Source organism: Rhododendron vialii, chromosome 9a, assembly GCF_030253575.1.
Source record: "Rhododendron vialii isolate Sample 1 chromosome 9a, ASM3025357v1".
Classification (NCBI taxonomy): domain Eukaryota; kingdom Viridiplantae; phylum Streptophyta; class Magnoliopsida; order Ericales; family Ericaceae; genus Rhododendron; species Rhododendron vialii.
The window spans coordinates 4,110,521-4,134,454 of record NC_080565.1 but is presented as its reverse complement, the minus strand read 5'-3'; the positions used below and the strand labels follow the sequence as shown (position 1 = coordinate 4,134,454).

Genomic DNA, 23,934 nt, shown 5'->3' with positions numbered 1-23,934 from the left:
AATTTGAACCATGCATGCTCACGCTGGAGCATAGATACACACTCCTTCATATTGGCATGGGGTGAGAGTGGCCTCTCATTGGAGGACATGGTGATCCTCACTCGCTTTCCCCTACGTGGGGTCACGCTCCTTGACCTCAGCAACTTCTCCCCTGCGGACCAACATGACGTCGCGGAGCTGCGGAGGTTGGGTAAGCTGGCTCAATCTGGCCCTATTTTCACGGCCCAAGGTGTTCGAAAAAATGCCACAGTGAATGCCAAGAAAACCTCCTTTGTGAGCTGGATCTGCTACTTTTTTAAGGACTTTCAACCTGCAAGGACGGTAGTTGATGGGGCTCCGCGCGACTTCGTTGCTAATCCCCATTATGAGGGGCGGCTCTACACGACCGGCTTTTTTGCTTTCTTCCTATCTTACTTCATCCTCCCTGACTATCTAGCGGACAGCCTTTCCCCTGCAATCTTCCCGCTCATGGTACTCATGTCCCGCGGTGAGTGTATCGCCCTGGCTCCTATTTTCCTAGGGTCACTTCATTGCCAGTTGGACCTGGTTCATGCTGATCATGCGCGATCCCTTGGAAGGTGTGACCACCTTTCCATGGTCCATACAGGCTTCTTCCTTGCCTATTTCTTTGAGCATTTTCCGACTGCGGCTCCCGTTCTGCGGGACTTTCTGGCGTCTGCCTGCCGGTCCCGATCAGAGCGGTGGATTGGTACTAGCAGCGACGTGCTTTGGAGCGAAGCGTGCGACATCACGGGGAACTTCGTCCCGCGCCCTTATGCCTCTGTCTCTCCAGGGGTAGTTGGCCTAGGCCAGTGCCTCTTGCCCGCTCGCTCTTCCCTCTCAACTGCGAGTGGGAACAACTCAATAGCTCGGGTGGTTGTCAATTCCGCCCTTATCGCTCTCCCAGGGTGGGTCCCATTCCTTAGCAACAAAGCCCACGGGGTGTCGGTCTACCGGCCGGACCCGTTCGCGCGGCAGCTGAGTTTTGATCAAGGGGTGCCTGGGTATGCCCCGCAGCTATCTTCCTTCGTTGATTCTCAGCTCCGGTTCATGCGGCCACACACTTTCGATGTCCTGGCAAACCTCGGCGATCTTCCCATCCTAAGCAGGGATGAGGTAGGGCGCTACACGTCACAGTTTCGCCAGTTCTGGCGGAGAAATTTGGACTCATTTTTCCTCTTTGTCGGCGGGGAGGCGGAGGTCCCCCCAGTGCCCGAGATTCGTACTCGGGACACCTCGCTCAGGGCCGTTACGGAAACCAGGGGGGCAGACTGGCACGGGCCTCAAAGCATGTGGGTGGTTGCGGAAGTCTTGCCCTTAAGCGTGGCTTTTCTGCCGGGTTTTCCCTTCACTGCTCCAGTGGCCGCGAGGCCTGCTCCTGCGCGAGGTACTCGAGGACGGACTCACCCCCGTGCCGCAGCAATGTCTTCACAGCCATCTTCCTCGAGGGCACCCGCGGCAGGGGAAACGCGCCGTCGCAAGCGGCTCCGCACGGTATTTTCCTGACTTATATCCTTCATTTAGTTGTGCTCCTTTGCAGCTGCAGCGTACGCTCCCATTCTTGTTAACGCTATCATCATTTCACACATATTTATTTTGTTTTCCTTATCTTACAGCAGCGGGAACTGGACGCCAGCACTTTCGTGGCGTTCGAACCGAGGGCAGCAGCGGAAGAAAGGGAACAAGCCGCGGATGAACAGCCGGCGGGGGGCGCGTCCGCCGCCCTTGTCAAACAGCGTCGCCTTGAAGGTAAGTTCCTTGCTCATTGCCACATTGTTTCCGTCGCTCGCTGTCTCTGGTTTCTAAACTGTCTCACTAAAAATTGTCAAACAGTGGTGATCGAGTCCGATGATGAGGAAGGAGAAGGGGACGCGAGCACGGTCGGTCGTGATGATGTCTACGCCGACATCGATGATGATTACAACGATGATCAAGACAGCGTACCACTGAGTGTCCGCCTTGATGCATTGCAAGCTCGATCTCCCATCCTCGGAGGGAACGTTGCCGCGGGACACGCCGCAGGGGTAAGGGAAGTGGAGCTAATTCAACCCCGCGCGGCACCGCTCCCTTATCCGCAGCCCGAGCCCGAAACCTCCGCGGTGATCGGAGGTATGTTACCTGACGAACCTTCAATTATGGATCTCGGAGGGGACCCCAACACGGTTTCTACGGACCCGTCTAGGAATCCAATAATGCATTGTTTACTCCGCTGATCGAGATCCTTCTCCGCCTCATGCAGCCAACTCAGAAGCCCGTGAGTCGCCGCTTCCAGCGGGTTCTCGTGAGTCCATTGGCCAAACAGAGGCTGCCGCGGGGCCGATCTCCGCGGCCGCAGCACAGATTTTGAGGGAGGAGGAAGATGATGGCGTGGGGGTCCTCGTTCTTCACGCTGTGAGTCCCCTTGGTGGGCCCCCGCAACGGGTGACGCCCTTCGCTGCTCCTTCGGGGTTGCAGCAACAGTCTACCAGTGCTCGCATCCACTCCTCAGCGAGCTTCCTGGACCGTGTAGCGGCCGGTTCTCTAGGCGTTTCCAACACCCCTTTCTTACAAGGGCGCGCGTCATCCGTTGGGGAGGACGCGACTACGAGCAGGGCCACCCCTGGTTCTCCAACATGTTCTACTTCCCAAGATCTATCTCCTCACCCATCCGCGAGGCAGACGCCTACTCCGCCACCTCAGCCTCTCCCAGTGGACAGGGACCGACAGCTGGAGGTAAACGAAGAATTTATTGGTGGGCCCACCTCCATTACTGACTCAAATCTGAACTCCTTATTTAAAGACATGACTTTCATACAGACTGATGATGTTTTGGGAGGCCAAGGAAGTGCTGCTCTCGGGGATTTTGGTGCTGACTTGGACTTAGGGATGGGCGAACAGAACAGGGATGAGGTGGAGTCCAGGGAACGTCCCCCTCCCCAACGGAGCCCCGCCACAGATCATGGGAAGGGCCAATGATCACTTAAGCGCAGGCGCCTGTACGCTTGTTCCCCGCGGATTTCCCCGTGGATGAAGCTTATTACCCCCTTCTCAATGCCATAGCCCGAGCTCACCCGGAGACTTTCGCCCACTTTAATCCGCAGTCAACCTGGCTTGGGGGGCTCCTCCTAAGGGATCTGCACGAAGTGCTAGCCCCCTGGGTGCAACTGCGCTTCAGGAATTTTATCGCGGAGACGGAGACTGCCCTTCAAGAGGTCGCACAGGACATGGCGGCCATGGGCCTCGACCTCGGCTGGTTGAGTGCAAAGAGCTCCGCGCTCAGGGCTGCGGGCGAGAGAGTGGCTTTAAGGCCTGAAATTCAAAGTCTCTCCGCGCAGCTGGTGTCTGCTAGGCAACACGTGGCGGATTTGGAGACCAAATTTGCCCAAATTTGCCAGTATGACGAGGAACTGGTTGCACCGGCGTTGAACCTCAAAGACCCCGACCCGGAAGAGCTTGTTTTTGCGGATTGGCTGGACTAGGCTTCTTTTTTTTTTTTTTTTTTTGGAACAAAAGAATGCAATTGATGTCATTGAGTACCGTTTTGGCCATTTCCATAAAATATTTCCCTTCTTTTTTCTTTTTTTTTTACTTTGTTTGTAACTATCAACTTAGAATCCGCGGATCACGTCTTGACCCTTTGATGGTTGTTGAGCGCGGAGGGTGTGGGTCATGTTCTGACCCCTAGCAGACCTAACATCATCTCTGTTTGATGATCGCTAAGTCTGGGAATCGCGGGTCATGTTCTGACCCCTCGCGGACTTAACATCATCTCTATTTGATGATCGCTAAGTTTGGGAATCGCGGGTCATGTTCTGACCCCTCGCGGACTTAACATCATCTCTGTTTGATGATCGCTAAGTCTGGGAAATAAGCAATATGGTACGGAAGTTAGGAGTATTCCGTGCTTTTTTTGCTTGTGACAACCGTGCGAATTAAACAAATTCAAAGTAGAGGAAAGGAAGAGCGGAACAACAAGAAGAAAAAAGAAAAAGAAAAGGAGAACAGATTCAGAATGTTCCTTTCCACATAAGATCAAGAGCCCTCAAATGGCCTGATAACGCGAAACATACACAAGTCTTGAAACATCCTTTAAGGAGGGATAATTTAATTTAAAAACTTTTCTTCAGCCAAACTTCGCTATTTCATTAGAACTAAAAAAAAAAGAACAAAAGAAAACCTCGCCGGCAAGGCGAACATCTTGTCATTTCATGGATAGAACTTCTTTACATACTTTGCATTAACCGCCCCAGTCCGGAACCCGTCTTCCACGCGGATCAGATGGTAGTGCCCAACTGCGGACACGCGGGTTACTGCGTAGGGCCCTTCCCATTTGGGTGTGAATTTTGGGGTCTTCAAATCCCTCATCACCGCAGTGGTCGCTTTCCATACCAAATCTCCCACTTTGAATATTCGCGGCACCACACCTTTATTGTAGTAGCGTGCCACGAACTCCCAATACTTTTTATGAGCGACGACTGCGGTGGCCCTTCTTTCTTCTAAAGCCTTTAAATCTGCTCTTCTTCTTTACACGGAGCCCTCCATTGCGAGGATCATTCGCGCAGACGGGACGTTAAGCTCTGCGGGCAATACTGTTTTGGCTCCATATACCAAGCTGAAAGGGCTAGCGTGGGTGGATTTCCGTTTCGACGTGCGGTATGCCCACAGGGCTATTGGCAAATGATCGGCCCAGGTCCCTCCGCGTTCGTCCAATAGCTTGCTGAGAACCCTTATCAGGGTTTTGTTCGTTGCTTCCGCCTGCCGTTGCCCTGCGAATAGTATGTGCTGGAGGTGTGGTGGTCAATCACGTATTCGTCGAGGAGGCTTCCCATGTGGTGGTTAATGAATGGGGTTGCGTTATCCGATAAAAACACCTTGGGTATTCCGAACCTGTAAATAATGTTTTCCTTGATAAACAATGCCACCGCGTCCCCCATGGCCTTCTTCAACGGGATCGTTTCGACCCACTTGGTACAAATCTCTGTAGCCGCGAGGATCCACCTATTCTTCCGCGATGTTGGCCTGATCGGCCCTATCAAGTCCATGGCCCACGTATGGAAGGGATATGGGGCGCGGATGGAATGCAGTTCTACTGAAGGAGCGCGGACTAAGTTACCAAACTTCTGGCAAGCTTGACACTTCTTCCGCTTCTTCTTTGTTTATGCACCTTTGTGGCATCCCATCGAGGGTTCTTCTGAATAGCATCCCTTTCTCCAGGAAGAAGCGTCGAGCCCCGCGGACGACCCTCGCGGATTCGGTCCGCTCTAGAGGTGAGGACCCCTCCCATAAGTAGTCAATGTAAACCTGCCTCCAATTTGCCTCCTAATTGCTAGTGTTCACCATTAGGCATTCAGGTTTAGCCACATATAAGGAGCACCATGTGCAGTTCTTCACGATTAAATTCGTGTCCTTCTTCACGCTGGGCCAGTAATAACCCTGCCTTTGAATCCTTCGGTACAGGGCTATCTTGTTATTTGCACAATTATCGTCATGAATCCGATTCAAAAACTTCCTCTGCCTCTCTTGTGTCCACACACCGCGCGAGCCATCCCTACGGGGCGCGATGGTACAGCTCTCCGCGCAGGACCACAAAGCATGAAAGTTCCGCGGTGGACATGTAGAGACCCGTATTTTTATTTCAATAAATTTGATGTTGTATAATTGCTTACGTAAAAAGAAATATGATGTGAATATGTGAATTGGGTTCAATGTGCTCGAATTTGGGAGTTTGGGGGTGTTAATGTGTTATGCCTATGTGTACATATATATAAGGGAGTGTGTGAGTGTGGAGGATAAAATTTTCCCCAAAACACACCTACACAACTCACGCCTCTCTCTCTCTTTTTCTCTCTCTCTCTCTCTCTCTCTCTCTCTCTCAAGCTCAATACTCCTCAAATCCGTAGGGATCTATTCCTCCTTCACCTAATAACCACGATCTTGAGTTTGTATCGGTGGACTGGAATTCGGAGGAGGTGTTCTCGGTGAATTTCGGGTCTAGGATAGCTAGGGCTTGCTCGGAGTTCGTGAGTTCGGCTTTGATCTTTGAGGTAGGGATTTCTCACTTCTATTATGTGTTAATGTGATGATTTGGTGTTTGAATCATGCCTTAAATCGTTGGTTTTGTTGCTAGACTTGTCCTTGCGAAATCTGAAATCGTGCGCTGAAAACCCAAGTCCTACCGGTAGGAGTTTTGGCCCTACCGGTAGAAAAGCTGTCCAGAAATGTCATTTTCGTGAAATTTTGGTCTCCTACCGGTAGGAAATGAAAAATCAGCATTTTTGGAAAACTTCGAAACGACATAACTTTTTCATCTGAACACCGTTTTGGGCAAATTTTATATCGAAATTCATGTACTGGAAATCTACTTTCCAATGGTGGCATTCGCACCTCCTAATTCTTAACCGATAAGGTTTGGTAGCCAAAATAAGATAGATATGTTCATATTCGTTGGGTAATCCTTCTTCCTTAGAATCATGGAGTGAAACACGGATGTTCTTAGGTTCACCTAAGTACTTAATTGAGTGATTCGATGAGACTAGTGGTATACTAGGCTTTGTAGTGGTCGTTGGGTTCCGTATGAGTCCTTTGACACCGAAACGAGGGTTTAGAGAACAAAAGGAATACAGGTGAGCTAAGGTCGTATGTGTTAACATGCGATATGAGGAACGAACATGTAGAACATTCCTTTAAGTTAAACAATGCTAGGCGTGGGTACATGATACATTTTTCTTATGTTTGATATGTGCTACATCTCTTGCGTAACTTGTATGGTTGCATGAGTTGTAAGGTAGAAGTCTATAATTTATTGTGAGAGAATATCCATTGAAATGTGAGTGCTTGTATGGTGATGAGAAACTAATAACGTAATGATGGCGAGTTGATTGAGATGAGATTATCCGTACTACTTCTATGTGAATAACTATTCGTTGTGAATTCATTATATGTGATTGAGATCAATGGTTGAGTTGTGAAGTGTATTGGAGGAATTGTGGTACGGTGACCTATATGATGTGATGTGATTCAGTTCCTATAGTGAGGGAGGTACTTGTAGGGAGTAGCGGGACTCCACAAACGGCCCGGGAAGAGTACTCGTTTATGACGTGTGACGTGGATTTTGTAATGGTGATTGATATAAGTAAATGTAAGGGTTTGTTTGATGAATATACAATAGAAGTGATTAATCGTCGAACACTACCATAGAGACATATATCGATAGGTTGTTTTCTTTAAACGTGTGTTGTTATGATTAAGGTGAAGTCGGGGAGTGGATGGAGTATTTGGAATAGGACATTGTGGTTAGCCTAGAACCTTGGTGTTGTATTATCATGAACGACGGTGAGATATCTATAATCTTCCATTCCGTTTTAAACTTGAGACATAGCATACCTATTTTGTTCATTCTGCCTGTCCTCCCATTTGCGTATAATGGTTGTGTAGATTTCTCTACTGGGCTAGTGTAGCCCAACCTATCATTTTTCAGGTGTGATCCCGGAGCAGTAGCATGAAGTGAAGTGTATGCATTCTAGTGCATATTTTCGGAAGAAGTGGTAAATGAGACTCATGGACATTTTGGCAAAATATATTTTGGGAATGTAATAGAACCTTAATTCTATTTCTTTTAATGATGTAATCTACTCAAACTCCTAGAGTTGGATATGTAATTTAATGACTAGGACATGGTGGACTCTTTTGGGGTAATATGTAAATAAAAAAAATGTGAGGAGTTTTATTTATGAAAAGCTATATTTATTTATGTTGAAAATTGAGGGCGTGACAGGACAGGTGTCCTGTACCAGTGGTCAGTTGTATTTTGATAGCTTCGTGCCAATCCTCCGTTGGCTCTGAAAAGTTCGATAGGGCGGAGGGCTCGAATACCTTAACGATTTCTATACAAGCCCTTTCTTCTTCAAATTTTGTTCTTGCCCCCAGCGTTGCAAGGCGTCCGGGAAACGATTTTCCGACTTGGGCTTATGCACGATGCTGACACTTTCAAAGGACTTTATCAGTTTTTGCACTATTGTTCGATATGGGGGCCAATATTGGCTCTTTCAACGCGTAGACCCCTTCCGTCTGTAGGATCACTAATTTTGAATCTCCCACTATCTTTAGGTGCTTGATCCCCCTCTCTCTTGCGGCTAACAGTCCCAAGATCAATGCTTCATATTCTGCTTCATTGTTGGAACGAGGGAAGCTTAGCTTGTAAGCCAAATGGAATTTCTCTCCTTCCTCATTCCGCAACACTATTCCCGCGCCTCCTGTTCCATTTCCCGCGGCCCCTTCAAAGCTAAGCGTCCAGTGCGGATCGTCCGCGCTGGCTGCGAGAGCTTCGAAACCATCTCCAGGCAAAGATTCTTCCAATGGTTCGTAGTGGCCGCTTGGGAACTGGGCCAACAGGTTCACTAGGGCTTGGCACTTAATGGCTTTTGGTGAAGCTCAAGACATGTCGAACTCTGCAAGTGCCAATAACCATCGTGCAACCCGCCCCGTGAGCGCGGGTCTGGACAAGAGATATCTGATTGGGTCACATTTGGTGATGATCCGTATGGGAAAGGATAGGAAATAATGATCCGTATGGTAACAAAAACAAATTCTCGCACGGAGACAAACTCACCAAGTGTTGTACCAAATGACAAAGTCTAAATAGTCGTTGCTAAATTCTTTTACATTCGACCTCAGACGAGTTTTCATCTTTTAAAATTTCTGCCCCATTAAAAAACATCTCTATCTATGTATACTTCCAAGCCATTGATCCATTATTCAATTCCATGATCAATTGTTCAACTTGTATGTTCAAAAGCTAGAAAATGAGCTGAGTCGTTTCAAACATGCCACATGAAGTAGCAATTCGATATTTGCCTCAAGGAAACGAGCATTTAATTCTTGCAGGAGTCCATTGTTGGTATTTTTCTCACTAAAAGACAAGAAAAAAAGTGTCATAATCAAAAAAGAGAGTGTAGAAATCATTTCCCATTATGAAAGCAAATTTTACGAGAAGTTGGGGAAAGTTTGATTTCGTGTTTGAAAATTTTCCTCTTTGTCTTTAAGAAACAACTAAGTGACGGGAGTCAAGCTCGGCAATGTGGGCTTGTAACCAAGTGGGGCATTAAAGTGATTTAATGTTGATGCAATGACCGTAGTACAGCTCTAGGTGTAAAATTGCTGCGTACGCGATCCATCATGGATTGGTTAGCAATATACAAACTAAGTGACAGGAATTTCTTTAACTTTGGGTAAATTTTATAGGGCGCCGCTATTCGCAGCCCTTTATTTTCTCCCATAGTCCGTTAAAAATTTTCAATTATACTCGACAGTTAGTTACCGAAATTGAGATATATTTTCAGCATCCAATTACTGAAATATAATATTTTTTTCATCAGCTATTTACCGAAAATGTATGTTCGGCAGTTGTTTACCAAAAGTTGAACATATTTTCGACATGTAGTTACCGAAATATAATATTGTTTTCAACAGATATTTACCGAAATGTTATATATGATTTTCAACAACTATTTACCGAAATATAGTGGGCTATGGGAGAAAATAGAGGGCTGCGAATAATAGCGCCCATTTTATAAATGCTCACTCTAATTTCAACTAAGTCCCAGTTTCGTCCCCATAGTACCAATTGCAATGCTTTTAACCCTGAAGTTTGATTAAAATACCTATTATGCCCAATCGATGATGTGTTGCTTGTTGGGTGGAGGAGTATTTTTCAGACACTGATTGTGAATGAACTTAACAAGAGAATTGAACACACAAACTCACAATTTTGTATTTCACTCAATATAAAAAAAAAACATACAAGAAGGAGGAAATTCTCTCTCTCTCTCTCTCTCTCTCTCTCTCTCTCTCTCTCTCTTTCTCTCTCTCTCTCTCTCTCACACACACACACACACACACACACACACACACTCTGATTCTCTTACTCTACTCATACTTTTAACAATCAGATTTACAAGCCTATTTATAGGCATAACAATAAGAAAAAAAACAAAGATGAGATAATCTCTCATTTATTTTGCAAATCCTAAAGTAGATCACGGAAGCTCCAAAGTCTTAGTTCACGTTTTTCTTTTTCTCAAATCTGATGCTAACTTTCTCTTCCACTTGCAAGCCTCCAAAGGAACAGTTGAATTGCGTTGTTTTTTCTAACTCAAGCTTATCTTTCAACATCCCCCCTTAAGCTTGAGTCTCGGGAATTCTTCATTCCAAGCATTGTCTTTATTTTGATGAAAGCTTCGTGCTTGAGGAGCTTCGTGAAAATATCAGCAACCTGATCTTGTGTCCTGCAAGAGACCAACTCCACTTCTTTGTTCTTGACATGCTCTCTGATGAAATGATACCTTGTATCAATGTGTTTGCTTCATTCATGAAAAACTGGATTCTTTGCGAGAGCAATTGTTGAACGATTGTCGATGTAGATATCTATGGGATTTTCTTGAGATATCCCCAAATGATTTAGCATATTTTGAATCCATGTGCCATGACAAACTGCTGAGGTGGTTGCTACGTACTCTGCTTCACAAGACGATAGCGTCACTATCGCTTGTTTCTTTGATGACCATGTGAAAGCTGTATCTCCAAGAAAGAAAGTAAATCCAATAGTACTTTTTCTTTCATCTAGGTCTCTTCCCCAATCATTATCAGAATAACCAACAAGATTGAAATCTTGAGTTGATGTAAAGAACAGTCAATCATTGACTGTACCATTGACATGGCGTAGAATCCGTTTGGCTGCATTCAAATGGGATTGATCGGGTGTCTCCATGTATCGGCTGATTAGACCAACTCCATATAGTATGTCCAGTCTTGTGCACATCAGGTAGCGAAGACTTCTTACCAAACTTTTGAAATATGTCGGATCAACATCTCCGACCTCGCTCTTCTTGAGTTCTACTCCACTTTCAACTGGAGTAGTCACTGGATTACTTTTCTCCATGCCAAAATGCTTGAGGACGTTTTTGGCGTATCCAGCTTGAGAGATGAAAATGCCATCATCTCTTTGCATCACTTCAATTCTAAGAAAATATGCCATCAGTTTGATATCTGTCATCTTGAACTCTTGAATCATACTTTGTTTGAAAGAATCAAACATAGCTGGATTGTTGCCTGTAAAAATCAAGTCATCAACATAGAGGCATACATAGAGTATGCTTCCATCTGCATCTTGCTTCATGTACAATGAGTGCTCGTACGGACATTTCTCAAATCCATTCTCCTGGAAATAGTTATCAATTCTGGTATTCCATGCACGAGGCGCTTGCTTCAGTCCGTATAGCGTCTTTGTCAATTTGTACACTGCGTCTTCATGACCTTTCATCACATATCCAAGTGGCTGCTCTACATAAATTTCTTTTTCCAGAAATCCGTTTAGGAATGCTATCTTGACATTCAGCTGGTAGATCTTCCATCTTTTCTGAGCAGCTAATGAGATCATTAACCTTATCATCTCCATCCTAGCAACAGGGGCGAATACTTCGCCGTAGTCGATGCCTTCCCTCTGCTTGTATCCTTTTTGCAACAAGCCTTGCCTTGTATCTTTGAACCTCTCCTTGAGCATTCTTTTTGGCCTTGTAGACCCACTTTACTCCAATCGCCTTATGACCTTTTGGGAGACTAGTAAGCTCCCATGTCTTATTTTTCTCTATGGAATGAATCTCTTCATCCTTAGCCTTTATCCATTTTCCTTCTTGGTTAGCCTCCTTGAAGATAACTGGATCATAGCTTATTTGAAGGCAGAACATGGTGAAATCTGCATCCAACGGATCTGTATTCTGGTACAGATTATTTAGGCTTCGTGTTCCTCTGGGCCTCGAGTCTAAAAACTTTTGTTCAATAGGTGAGGATGGTTCACCTCTTTGTGGTGATGATTGTTGCTATTCTCCTTCTTCTCCTTCTTCTTCTTTTTCTTCCAGCTCCGTATTTTTGGTAGATTCTGTCTGGTCCCAACTCCAGGATTCATTTTCTTCGAAGATGACATCTCTGTTGAAAATCACCTTCTAAGTGATGGGTGGGATTGTACAGCCTGTATCCCATCTTCCTGTCACCGTATCCAATAAGGATACACTTCACTCCTTTGTCTTCAAGTTTGGTTCTGTTTGCCTTTGGAATCTTGGCATATGCAATACAACCAAACACTCTGAGATGACCCACACCTAGTCTGTGAGTGGTCCATGCTTCTTGTGGTGTCCTTGACTTTAGATTCTTTGTAGGACACCTGTTGAGTAGATAGACTGTGCATTGAACTGCTTCGGCCCAAAATCTCTTGGGCATGTCTTTATCCTTCAGCATTCTTCTGCCCATGTTGAGGATGGTGTGATTTTTCCTCTTTGCTACACTATTTAGCTGAGGAGTATAGGCTGGTGTGCACTGGTGCCTGATTCCTTGCTGTCTAAGGAATGCCTCAAACTGATCTTCAGTGAATTCTCCTCCTTGGTCTGACCGCAATGTCTTAATATAGTAGCTGCTTTCTTTCTCAACAAAAACCTTGAATTCTTTGAACTTCTCAAATACTTCTGACTTTAGTTTGAGAAAGTATACCCATGTCTTTCTGCTATAGTCGTCAATGAATGTGAGGAAGTATCTATTATGTCCGTTTGAGATTGGCTTCAACAAACCACAGACATCTGTGTGTACTAGCTCGAACAACATGGATGCTCTCCAATCAACTTGCTTTCCAAAGTTATTGCGGTGCTGTTTACCAAGAATGCAGCTTTCGCATACCTCATTTGGACGTTGAATATGAGGTAAGCCCTTGACCATCTTCTTATTCGCCAACAACAGCTTCAATCTTTCAAAGTTGAGGTGCCCATATCTGAGATGCCATATCCAATCTTTGTCGTAGATAATGGCATTGAAGCACTTTGGCATGTCATGAAGAACAGTTAGCGGAAACATCCTGTTATTCGCCATCGTTACTCGAGTAATCAGCTTCCCTCGAGCATCTGCAATCGTCAATTGCATATCTTTTAGGCTAATTTGATAGCCTTTCTCCAATAGTTGTCCAAGACCAAGTATATTAGTCTTCATGTCTGGAACATAGTAGACGTTGGAGATGAATGCATGATCTCCATTCTTCCTTTTGATCACAATATCACCTCTCCCTCGAACTGGGACTTTAGAGAGGTCGTCAAACAAGATATCTCCTTGAACCTTTTCATCAAGTTCAGTAAAAAGCTATCTTGAGCCAGTCATATGATTACTGGCTGCAGAATCAAGAAACCATGAACCTTGATCCTACTCAGTAGGACTGTGTGCCATGAGACTCATTGAATCTCCTCCTGCTGGCTTCTTGTCTGCATAGTTGGTTGTTTCGCTAACTTGATCTAATGTTGGTCTTTTCCTGCACTCGTTGCTGTAGTGGCCATACTTTTCACAATTGTAACATTGAACGTTACTTTTGTCAACGTTCAAACGGTTGTTGTAACCGCCTCTTCTGCCTTGTCCTCCTCCTCTTGGATTATGACCTTGCTGTCCTCGTCCACCTCCTCTTAGAGCATGGTTTTGTTGTCCTCGACCACCTCTTCTTGGAGCATGATTTTGATTCCCTCCTCTAGAGAATCCTCTGCCTCTAGAATTTGAGTTTCCAGAGCCTCTTCCATGGGAACCATAGCCTCGTCCCCTTTGAGATGTCCCCTCCTTGCTCATACCTTCCTTCATTGAGGGATAACTTCGTTTGTAGAGCCTGGTCCAGGGCTCTAGCATCTTCTCTATGCAACTTTTGTTCGTGGGCTTGCAACGAACCCATGAGCTCTTCAATAGACATGGTTGAAACGTCTTTGAGTTCTTCCAACGTAACAATAATGAAGTCGGGTTTGCAACCCAACGAACGCAATATCTTCTCTATAACTCTTGTATTGGTGAGAGCTTCGCCATTTCTCCTCATTTGATTTGCCACCACCATAATTCGAGCATAATACTTAGAAATAGATTCTGAGGATTTCATTTGTAAAGACTCGGATTCATCTCGTAGGTTTTGAAGGCGAATCCTCTTTACTTTGTCAGCACCTCTATAGGTCTTCTGCAGCATCTCCCAAATTTCTTTGGAAGTTTTGGCAGAAGCAATGATCTTGAACGTGGCTTCATCAAGTCCTTGGTAGATGATGGACCTGCTTTCCTGTCCTACTTTCGCTCGGCACGGAGCGTAGTCTTCTACTCCTCCTTTAAAGCTGTTTCAGCTTCTTTTGAGGCGGGTTCATCATAACCTTCTTCTACCACCTCCATAACATCTTGAGCACCAAACAGTGCTCTCATTTGGATGGACCAATTATCATAATTGTCCTTGTTGAGCTTTGGAATGACGGCTTGGGATGTTCCGTTAGCCATCGAAACCTCAGGAGTGTAACTTTGGGTCTTTGACTGGATAGCAAAAAGTTGCAAGGGGTTGACTGTGATTTCAACCTTTGTGGGCCTGTTTTTTTAAAATAGCTTCGTGGGAGTTAGGGATCAGACTTCCAACTACTCTTTGGAAAAGGACAACCACCTCTTTGGTTTGTAATAAATGGGATCAGACAAGTCTGGCTGTCGGTCTGATTTTTTTTTGGAATACCGAAATTTCAAAGATAGCCCTCTTTGATAAAATCGAAATCTGTGGTGGGTTTGATTTCTTTCACACAAGAAGAAAAACAATTTGCTTCTTGTTCCTCTCATTACGGTGATCGATTCCTCTCTCCCACTCTTTCTCAGATCCATCAGTTTTGCAGCCATTTTTTTATCTAAGACAATTTATTACATAGTGTCAAGCAGATACGAAAACAAGTTGTTGTGGTACTAAGTCATGAATTTTGTGGGCTAGCTAGGCGAGACGCTATTCCTATCATGCATCATAGCAGGCCATTTAAATGATAGACACCAAAACCTATTTTCGTTTTAATTGCTTGAATTTTCAAGTTTGCTTCATTTAATGTGCTCATCTTCATGACACAAAGGTTGGTGCTTTGTTGTTAGTGAGGGAATTATTGTGCTCTCTGCCAATCCAAAAGGCTAATTTTTTGTAATCGTGAAATCTACTTTTGTGGTTTTCCTTTTTAATTCTCGAGCCTCCATTACTATCAGAGTGATTCTGGTATTCGAGCATTTAGCTTGTTGGAGGCAATAACTTACATAATTCCTCACTCACAAATTCAAAAGAAGACAAGCATAGGAGAAGAGTTACAATATTCCAATTAGAGATTGTCTTGTTTCTGGCTGTGCTATAAACAAAACAGGTTGTTTACAGCGTCAATCAATCACAGCCGTCCAAAAGAGTTCTGGACGGTCCGGATTTTAATGAAACTTTTCTGGGGAAAAGTGCTCGCCAGTTGAAGTCCTTTTACCTGTTATGACATATTGTCTTCTAAGCTAGAGTTTTGGGCTTAATACTCTCTGCTAAGTAATTTCTGGCCTTATGACTTTATAACTGTTACGGGTTAATCTTGTTTATCACTGGACATAGTTAATTACTACTCGATATCATTGAACATATATGGAGCAAGCTGACTCGGCAATGCCGTATTTTTTGCGTAGGTCCAGCAATAAGTATCCTCAATTCTGTATCCTATCATGGGTTTCTGCTCAGTTTCTGACGCAGCGGAATTTACGAGAGACTAGTTAGCGTACTAGTCCAAACGAGATAAACAACTCGTCGCAACGAGCAATTCTTGCGCACAAGAAAGAAAGAGAAAATCTCTGAATATTATTGATCAAAAAGCTTAAAAGTTGAATAATTGAATAGGTTACAGCCCTTTTTATAAGACCATAACCCTAGAAATCATACTGTAAAAGAAATAATAAATCATGCCAAAACAAGCGGTATTAAATAAAAGATATTTCTTAATTAATTAAAATAAAATCCTAATTCTTATAGATCAAGAATCCTAATAAAGGTAAAAATCAAAATTAAACCGAATACGGAAAGTTAATAATTCTAACCTAAACGGAAATATTCTTAACCAAAATCTTATTCTAAAACAAAGAAAATAAAATACAAAAACTCTCCATTTTTGTCCTACATCAGTTTCACTAACCTTATAGAAGCTCGTCCCAAGTGGCCGGGGAATCCATGGACACTATGCCGACTACTTCTTAATCTTCGAATTCAGATGAAAGGGTATGAATAAATTGTTGTCGGCATCCTTGAATTGTTCTCTCTATTGTTTATGTACTTTCTGATGGAGTTCTTGTTCCTTGCTCTGACCTAGGACTCATTGCCATGTTTTGATACCACCGTCTATGGTTGACGACGATGGAAAAAATATTTGAGTTAAAAAATATTTCTTCCTTGATTAAAAAGTGTTCTTTTCTTTCTGATGAAAAAATTTATGTTCTTTTTTTCCTTTTTTTTGGTTGAAATTCGCAGATGCGTATATATGCACTACAAAAACATAGAAAACAAACCTTAAGCACTTGTGCTGTAGGTATTTTACAAAACAACCCTAATTGAATAGACTAGAGACCCAATTTACCAAAATTGCACCTACAAGCCATTCAGATGCCTTCTCTTCTTTAAGATCTTGAATCATCGCTAAAGAATCGTTAGTACCTTAATCTAGGGGAATCGCTTAGTACCTTTTTTTTTTCCTCTCTTTTTCCCACTTGATAGATGTGAATCGCTAGAGCTAAGCTTCTCTTTATCAAAGCATATCCATCTTGTCATGCCTCGCCCGCCTTCCGAGACTGGGGATGCCATGCACCATCCATTTTTGTCTAGACCATGCTAAGCGTGCTTGGCATGCACAATATAGGAACAAGGACTATTAGCTCACACCTTTTCTTTTTTTATTTTTTTGCTCGTGCCTACTTGGCGGAAAGAGTTGTAAAAAAACAGCATGCTAACTGCTAAGATCCAATTTGAAATCCAAATTCAGATTTGACCCCCTCAAAACTTGTACCAAATGCTCACACAGAAAACATAGAGGTTCGAATTCGCAAAAAATCTCCTCCCGAAAACGACACCTTGGACAAACAGGATCCACAACGGCCACCCCTGTATGGCTCAATGCGGACTTGATTGGAACAATTCAATGACGAAGCTTTCAAATGAAAAAAAGGCAAAATTTTAAGGAGGAATTCTCAAATTCCAAATCTTTTATAAAAAGGGGGGGCGACTATTCGCGACCCTTTATTTTTTCCATTAGCCCACTTCCTTCATTTACTCCATATAACCCATTAATTTCCCTTTATTTACTCCATAAAATCCATTAATTTTCCCAAATCTTCCTATTATACCCCTCTCCTCCCAAATCTCCATAGCCACCACCACGAAAGCTACGAACACCGCCCCACCACCGCCACTCCCACCCTTCCTCTCTTCAAGATTACTCTCTCTCTCTCTCTCTCTCTCTCTCTCTCTCTCTCTCTCAACAAAACCCACTTGGGAGCCGATCGAGCACTGTGTTTTTTTCGACATAGAATTTTCAATTTTTTGAACTAGATTTTCGGCGTTTTAGGTCTGAAAAATGTAATGTTTTCAACATTAGAATACCGTAATATTTAAATAATTTCGACAGTTAGTTACCGAAATGTTTATATATTTTCGGCAGTCAATTACCGAAATGTATATATATAGAGAGGACTTTTCTTATCTTTAGTAATATAATATTGTCAAATAAATTTTCGATAACCTAATACCGAAGTATATACCAGAATTCAGCAATTAATTACCAAATTATATATGTATTTTCAACCGATATATATATATATATATATATATATATATATATATATATATATATATGTTTTTGACAGTTAGTTACCGAAATTGTTTTCAAAATGGTCGCAGTGTGGTGATTCAATGAAAACTGTACTGAGAGAGAGAGAGAGAGAGAGAGAGAGAGAGGGGGGAGTGGCAGTGGTGCGGCAGTGTTCTTGATCGAGTGGTGGTGGCTATGGCGAGCTATGGAGATGGAGGAGGCGTGAACTGACTGAGGGAAGAGAGGAAGAAGATGATGATGGGTTGTGTCTAAAAAGTTAAAAGGGCAAGTAGGACATTTTGTATTGAGGGCTCATGTTGTAATTATTTGAAAAATTTAATGGGCTAATGGAGAAAATAAGGGGTTGCAAATAGTTGACCCCTGAAAAGATTATCCGGGAGTAATTATTGTCACTTGCACCCCTGTTCTTTCACCTTTTTGTAACTTCCACCCCCTATATTTTCACTATTGAATACATATACCACTTGAACTATCGAAGAAAGCGAGACCCTTAACTTTTCGGTTGAAACAGACAAAAAAGTGACATTATGAAATGGCCATATTGCCCGTACCAACAATTTGGACTCAGATGAGTCCATTCAACTCTAATAAGGCTGAGCTTTTCTAATAAAATCAACTTTGACTTTTCCTCGTAGGATGCACCCTGGTACAACAATTTAAAGACCATGGAGTTTTATCAACATTTTTTATGCTTTCCTAGACACAATCTCACTCACATGAAAAGGAAACACATGAATTTTTATTAAGTACGGTTTGGACGTCTCATTCAAGTTGTTACATCTCTTAAGTACATCTTTTATAGAAAACCCTTTGATTCCAACTATTCTTTATCGTCAATATCTTTTCTGGAGAAAGAGAAAGGGGGATTGAGTTCTATTAATTTTAGGGGCTGAACGAAGATAAAATTTTAGATTGCTTACATACCCATAGTTTGGGATCAAGCCAAATGTACGTAGTTCATGTTTACATGATGTTATAATTTTTGGTGAGCCTCGGCGACTCACTTAATAATTTGATGAACCTTCAAGAGTCATTTTTATAAAATTTTAGGAGTTACAACATCATTGTAAATAGAAAGCACGTCTCAATTAAGTTGGCACCCACCCCTTTACCAATTATATTGCCAGTCCTTAAATCTTTTCAACCTTTTGATTTTGTGTACCTCATTTTGTTATCATTATATTTTGATTTTGATTTTAGCAAGTCATGTGTTGAACTTCTTTTCTTGCTAAATGGCAAAAGAAAAAAAAGAATACATAAACTTGAGATTAAATGTTCCTATGAGGGGAGTTACTTTGTGTAACAAAAAAATAAAATAAAATAATTACGATTCAACAATGTTCACGAACAACAACTCCATTGAAATGTGACGAGCTACATACTGAGTTGCTCTCCTGTGCACCTGAACAGGGTTGGCCCAAAGTATTTGGAGGCTTTGGCCAAATTATCAAGTGGGGTTTTAAATTTTTTCACAATTAAATTATAACAAGAGATAATTGTTATATATAAAAAAATTCAGAGCAAATTTTACAAGGAACATGCTTTGGTACCGGGGGTGTTTCCTTGTGTTCTCTTAAACACAAGTTCGAAACCTACAAATATAAACTTAAAGAAGTGTTGGGGGTGGTTATTAAACCCAATCCCACCGCGTGAATTGACACGCATCTTACCACTGAACCGAGGAGACTTCTACAAGTTATGTTGCGAACAAATAATATATATATATATATATATATATATATATAGAGTCCCCTTCTTATGAGGGATCCCCTACTTAGCTTAAGTGCGGACCTCATAGATCCCAATCGAATTTCGATGATCCGAGCCGCTCAATGTGATCAGAACGTGATTTTAAGGGTTATAGCAAGAAATCGTCAAAAAAAATGGTCGGGAAGACCTTCATCCGAACAGTTTTTTATTGAACGGTTCAAACAAAAACTGCTCAAATCAAGCCATTTCTGGTCATTTGTTTTGCCGATTTCTTGCGGGTACTCTCAAAATCACGTTCTGATCACATTGAGCGGCTCGGATCATCGAAATTCAATCGGTAAATGAGAGAAATGAAGAGGTCCGCACTTAAGGAGCTTATTTAAGGTCCTCACAGGAAGCTCACTGTGTGTATATATATATATATAAAATAACTCCAAACGGGGCCCCTCTTTTTGGGCCAAAATTTCAGACCCAGACCTCTCGGGCTTTGCCCTTGGGCGGGTCTGCACCTGAAACAAGAAGGTTGGAGAAGCCCTACACAATGGAATTCCAAATCCGCTTAGTCAGGGATGACTGCAAATTAGTAGCAGCACTTCCATCAGAAGATAGCTCGACCTGCCTAGCCGCGGCAACATCCAGCTGAGAAAATCTCACTGCTCCTAAAATCCGTTCCGGGAGCTCCGATTCCGCTTGGCTCTCTATTAGAAAAGCTATATCGACGGTAATCTTTGTTAGATAACCCAAAACCAGACGACAAACAGTAGTTGCACCCATGGAAGATCCAACGTCGATATCAACCTCCATGACATTGTCCGCGACGTAGTAATGGCAAGTGAGTGCTCGTCCAATTATGCATATAGCATCCCTTACTGCTTTCCTAACAACCCAAGGCCCTTTGGGAACGTTGGCAATCACTTTGAGCCTTGATCTCCTGAACCCGTCGTCCCCTTTCCAGAACCGGTCCAACAAGGATCCGTCTGGAATCGGCTCTCTGGCTACGAAATACGCGATGGCGCTATGATTGTCCTTGCTTGGGAATTGTAGATTGAATGCCCAGACGCGAGGCTTATTACCCGTCGGGAATTCTTCGTCGAGAACCTTCCTGACGCGGTTTTTCGGATCTTTTAAGACCTGCGAAATCTTTGCGGGACCTTTGATCCAGTCAAATCCGAGCGGCTTCAAAAGATACTCACCCCCGGGAATTTTCACTTTTGTCAAGAAGTACCCTGGACCACGAACCCGGAAAATGTCACCGGGAGGAGTAGCCCAGCCATTTGGACAGTTTTCTGGTTCAAGAAGTGGAAAATCTCCTTCTTCCTTCACTCTCTCTATCCATCCATTCTCATTTTCGCTATCGGTGTTGGCCATAAGAAATCAAAGTCACCTGTTTAGAAAAAATTTCATTATACTACCAGTTTCATGGAAGAACGCACAAAAATATTACTCTGAACGCTCAAATATAAGCCTTTTAATGTTCTGTTTTGACAAGCCCAAAACCTTTTGCAGTGAAGCAGGAGAATGGGTAGTAAGTAAATTACTAGAAAGAGCAAAATAAATGCAACACAGAAGCATTTTGTCTCCGTCACAAATCCTCCACTTAGAAAGCATGAGAGATGCTAAGAAGCACAGACACAGATATGCACACGGATACAAATATAGACACATATATGGATATGGACACGGACACGGACACAACATACAATTTCGAACAAATGGGAACACAGACATGAGAGGAGGCACAATAAAAAAAAAAGAAACACATATATTACATGTAGTTCAGTTGTTCTCAACATGAATACTATCACACTTGTTGGAATTTGTCCTACATCGGTTAATTATCTCCTCCAAAACTAGTATATGAGTCTGTGCGGCCTCTCTACTCATTGTCAATTAGTTTTGAGTTGGCTATTTTGACATGGTACTAGAGCTAAGGTTTCGGAAAATTTCTTTCTCCTTATTTGTGCCATATGATTCATTTGTAATGGATTGTTGCCTCTCCATGTGTGAGTTGTGGGGTGGAACGAGCGGGGCAGTTTTGTTCCACATCAGTTAATTATCTCATCTAAAATCAGTATATAAGCCTCAGTGGCCTCTTCACTTATTGTCAATTGATTTTGAGTTGGAAACTTTAACACTATCCACAAATAACCAAAACCAATAAAAGAATTTTAGCAAAAATGGGAAAATTGTTGAAAAGCCAGTAAGCTTGATTTGAAAAAAAAGAAAAGAAAACATGTGGAACTATTGTTTTAGAGGCTATGATTGCCTGAAGGGCAAGTTTGCTGAAGAAGGAAAGTCAGATAAACCTGCACGAAGAGCAAGAACAAAAACGTGGGTATTGAATTTAAGCTTCCGTATTTCAATTTGTGATCTTTGCATTTATTGCAAGGTTATCTACTTATCTGTTTGATTTGCCTATAAAAGAATGTATTCTGATTATGTAAAAGATATGAGTGAAGTAAGAGAATAAGAGAGTTACTGAGAGAGAAATTTATCCTCCTTGTATGTTATTTTCAGATTGAGTGAGTTCAATATATTGTGAGTGTGTTTGTGCAATTCTCTTGTGAGTTTCATACATTATAAGTGTGTGATCAATACTCCTCCACCCAACAAATTGGTATCAGAGCCGCAGGCTCTTTCAAAAAATTCTCTCTCAAAAACATACCTTCGGCTGCTATTTTCAAACAGAAATTCAACTCCCTCAAAATCAATTTTTGAGTGCAAAGGCGAGTCCTTCAGATCACGCCAACGCCACCAAGAACATGCTCATTTGATCGGCGGTGAAACCACACACGCCGCTCCACGCCACTGCAAAAAAACCGAACCACCAGTTCGACATCACCTGAAGATTTGTCTCTCGGAGACGAGCAAATCCGGCAGTGCAATTCTCGCTTCACAGTTGCGGCGAGAAGAACAAGAAGCAAATTATTTTTCTTATTGTGTGAAAGAAATCAAACCCACCACAGATTTTGATTTTATCAAAGAGGGCTATCTTTGAAGTTGATTTCGGTATTCCAAAAGAATCAGATCTCCGGCCAGACTTGTTGGATCCCATTTATTACAAACCAAAGAGGTGGTTGTCATTTGGGAAAATGACGGACGTGTTTTGATAATTAATACATTTTAAGAATATACTAAGAACATTTATTAATGAACAAAATATCCTTAACGGATATTAATTATCAAAATATATCTTGGCCGTCATTTTCCCTTCTCATTTTCCAAAGAGTAGTTGGGAGTCTTATCCCATTTAACTCCCACGAAGCTTTTTTCAAAAACGGCTGGCCCACAAAGGTTTAAGAAGGAGGAAGATAATTCAGTGCAGTTGGAGCACAACTTCAACAAGCCTAATTTCACATTAGGTCCCTGCAATTGCTTTATTTTCAAATTCAGTCACCAAGTTTTGAGATTAGTCCCTGAAATTAAGGTTTGATGGCTAACGGAACATCCCAAGCTGTCATTCCAAAGCTCACCAAGGACAATTATGATAATTGGTCCATCCAAATGAGAGCACTACTCGGTGCTCAAGATGTTATGGAGGTGGTAGAAGAAGGTTACGATGAACCCGTCTCAAAAGAAGCTGAAATAGCTTTAAAGGAGGAACAGAAGACTGCGCTCCGTACCGAGTGAAAGAAGGATTGCAAAGCCAGGTCCATCATCTACCAAGGACTTGACGAAGCCACATTCGAGATCATCGCTTCTGCCAAACCTTCCAAAGAAATTTGGGAGATGTTGTAGAAGTCTTACAGAGGTGCTGACAAAGTAAAGAGGATTCGCCTCCAAACTCTACGAGGTGAATTTGAGTCTTTACAAATGAAATCCTTAGAATCTATTTCTGAGTATTATGCTCGAATCATGGTGGTTGCAAACCAAATGAGGAGAAATGGCGAAGCTCTCACCAACAAGAGAGTTATAGAGAAGATATTGCGTTCATATTGGATCGCAAATTCAACTTCATTGTTGTTACGTTGGAAGAACTCAAAGACGTTTCAACCATGTCTATTGAAGAGCTCGTGGGTTCGCTGCAAGCCCACGAACAGAAGTTGCATAGAGAGGATGATAGAGCCTTGGAACAGGCTCTACAGACGAAGTTATCCCTCAGTGAAGGAAGGTACAAGCAAGGGGGGACATCTCAGAGGGGACGAGGCTATGGTTCCCATGGAAGAGGCTCTGGAAATTCCAATTCCAGAGGTAGAGGTGGCAGAGGACTCTTCAGAGGAGGGAATCAAAATCATGCTCCAAGAGGAGGTGGTCGAGGACAACAAAACCATGCTCCAAGAGGAGGTGGACGAGGACAGCAAGGTCATAATCCAAGAGGATGAGGACAAGGCAAAAGAGGCGGTTACAACAACTGTTCGAACGTTGACAAAAGTAACGTTCAGTGTTACAATTGCGAAAAGTATGGCCACTATAGCAACGAGTGCCGGGGAAGACCAACATCAGATCAAGTTGGTGAAACAACCAACTATGCAGACAAGGAGCCATCAGGAGGAGATTCAATGAGTCTCAGGGCACACAGCCCAACCGAGCAGGATCAAGGTACATGGTTTCTTGATTC

General features: G+C 42.9%; 3 protein-coding genes across 4 annotated transcripts in view; 1 reads left to right on the top strand and 2 right to left on the bottom strand.

Moving 5' to 3' along the window:
- Positions 1 to 15,536, top strand: part of LOC131301747 (putative disease resistance protein RGA4) — a 32,892-nt gene extending 17,356 nt beyond the window's left edge. Inside the window, exon 3 of one of the 2 annotated variants that reach the window (XR_009191416.1) lies at positions 15,481 to 15,536. The gene's annotated coding sequence lies outside the window, so the exon portion shown is untranslated. Of the gene's footprint in view, positions 1 to 14,903; positions 15,194 to 15,480 lie in introns of those variants that run through there. The other variant, XR_009191417.1, reaches the window with a different exon arrangement.
- Positions 7,966 to 9,950, bottom strand: LOC131299518 (uncharacterized). The gene is made up of 3 exons (XM_058325107.1): positions 9,889 to 9,950; positions 8,806 to 8,887; positions 7,966 to 8,358 (listed from the first exon to the last, which is right to left on the bottom strand). Exons 1-3 carry the CDS (start codon positions 9,948 to 9,950, stop codon positions 7,966 to 7,968), a joined length of 537 nt encoding a protein of 178 aa, XP_058181090.1.
- Positions 15,537 to 19,785: 4,249 nt separating the features above from the next.
- LOC131301751 (protein ENHANCED DISEASE RESISTANCE 2-like) lies at positions 19,786 to 22,443 on the bottom strand. The gene is made up of 2 exons (XM_058328156.1): positions 22,042 to 22,443; positions 19,786 to 20,760 (listed from the first exon to the last, which is right to left on the bottom strand). The coding sequence occupies exon 2, from the start codon at positions 20,742 to 20,744 to the stop codon at positions 19,911 to 19,913; it is 834 nt and encodes a 277-aa protein (XP_058184139.1). The 5' UTR covers positions 20,745 to 20,760; positions 22,042 to 22,443; the 3' UTR covers positions 19,786 to 19,910.
- Positions 22,444 to 23,934: the final 1,491 nt, after the last annotated feature.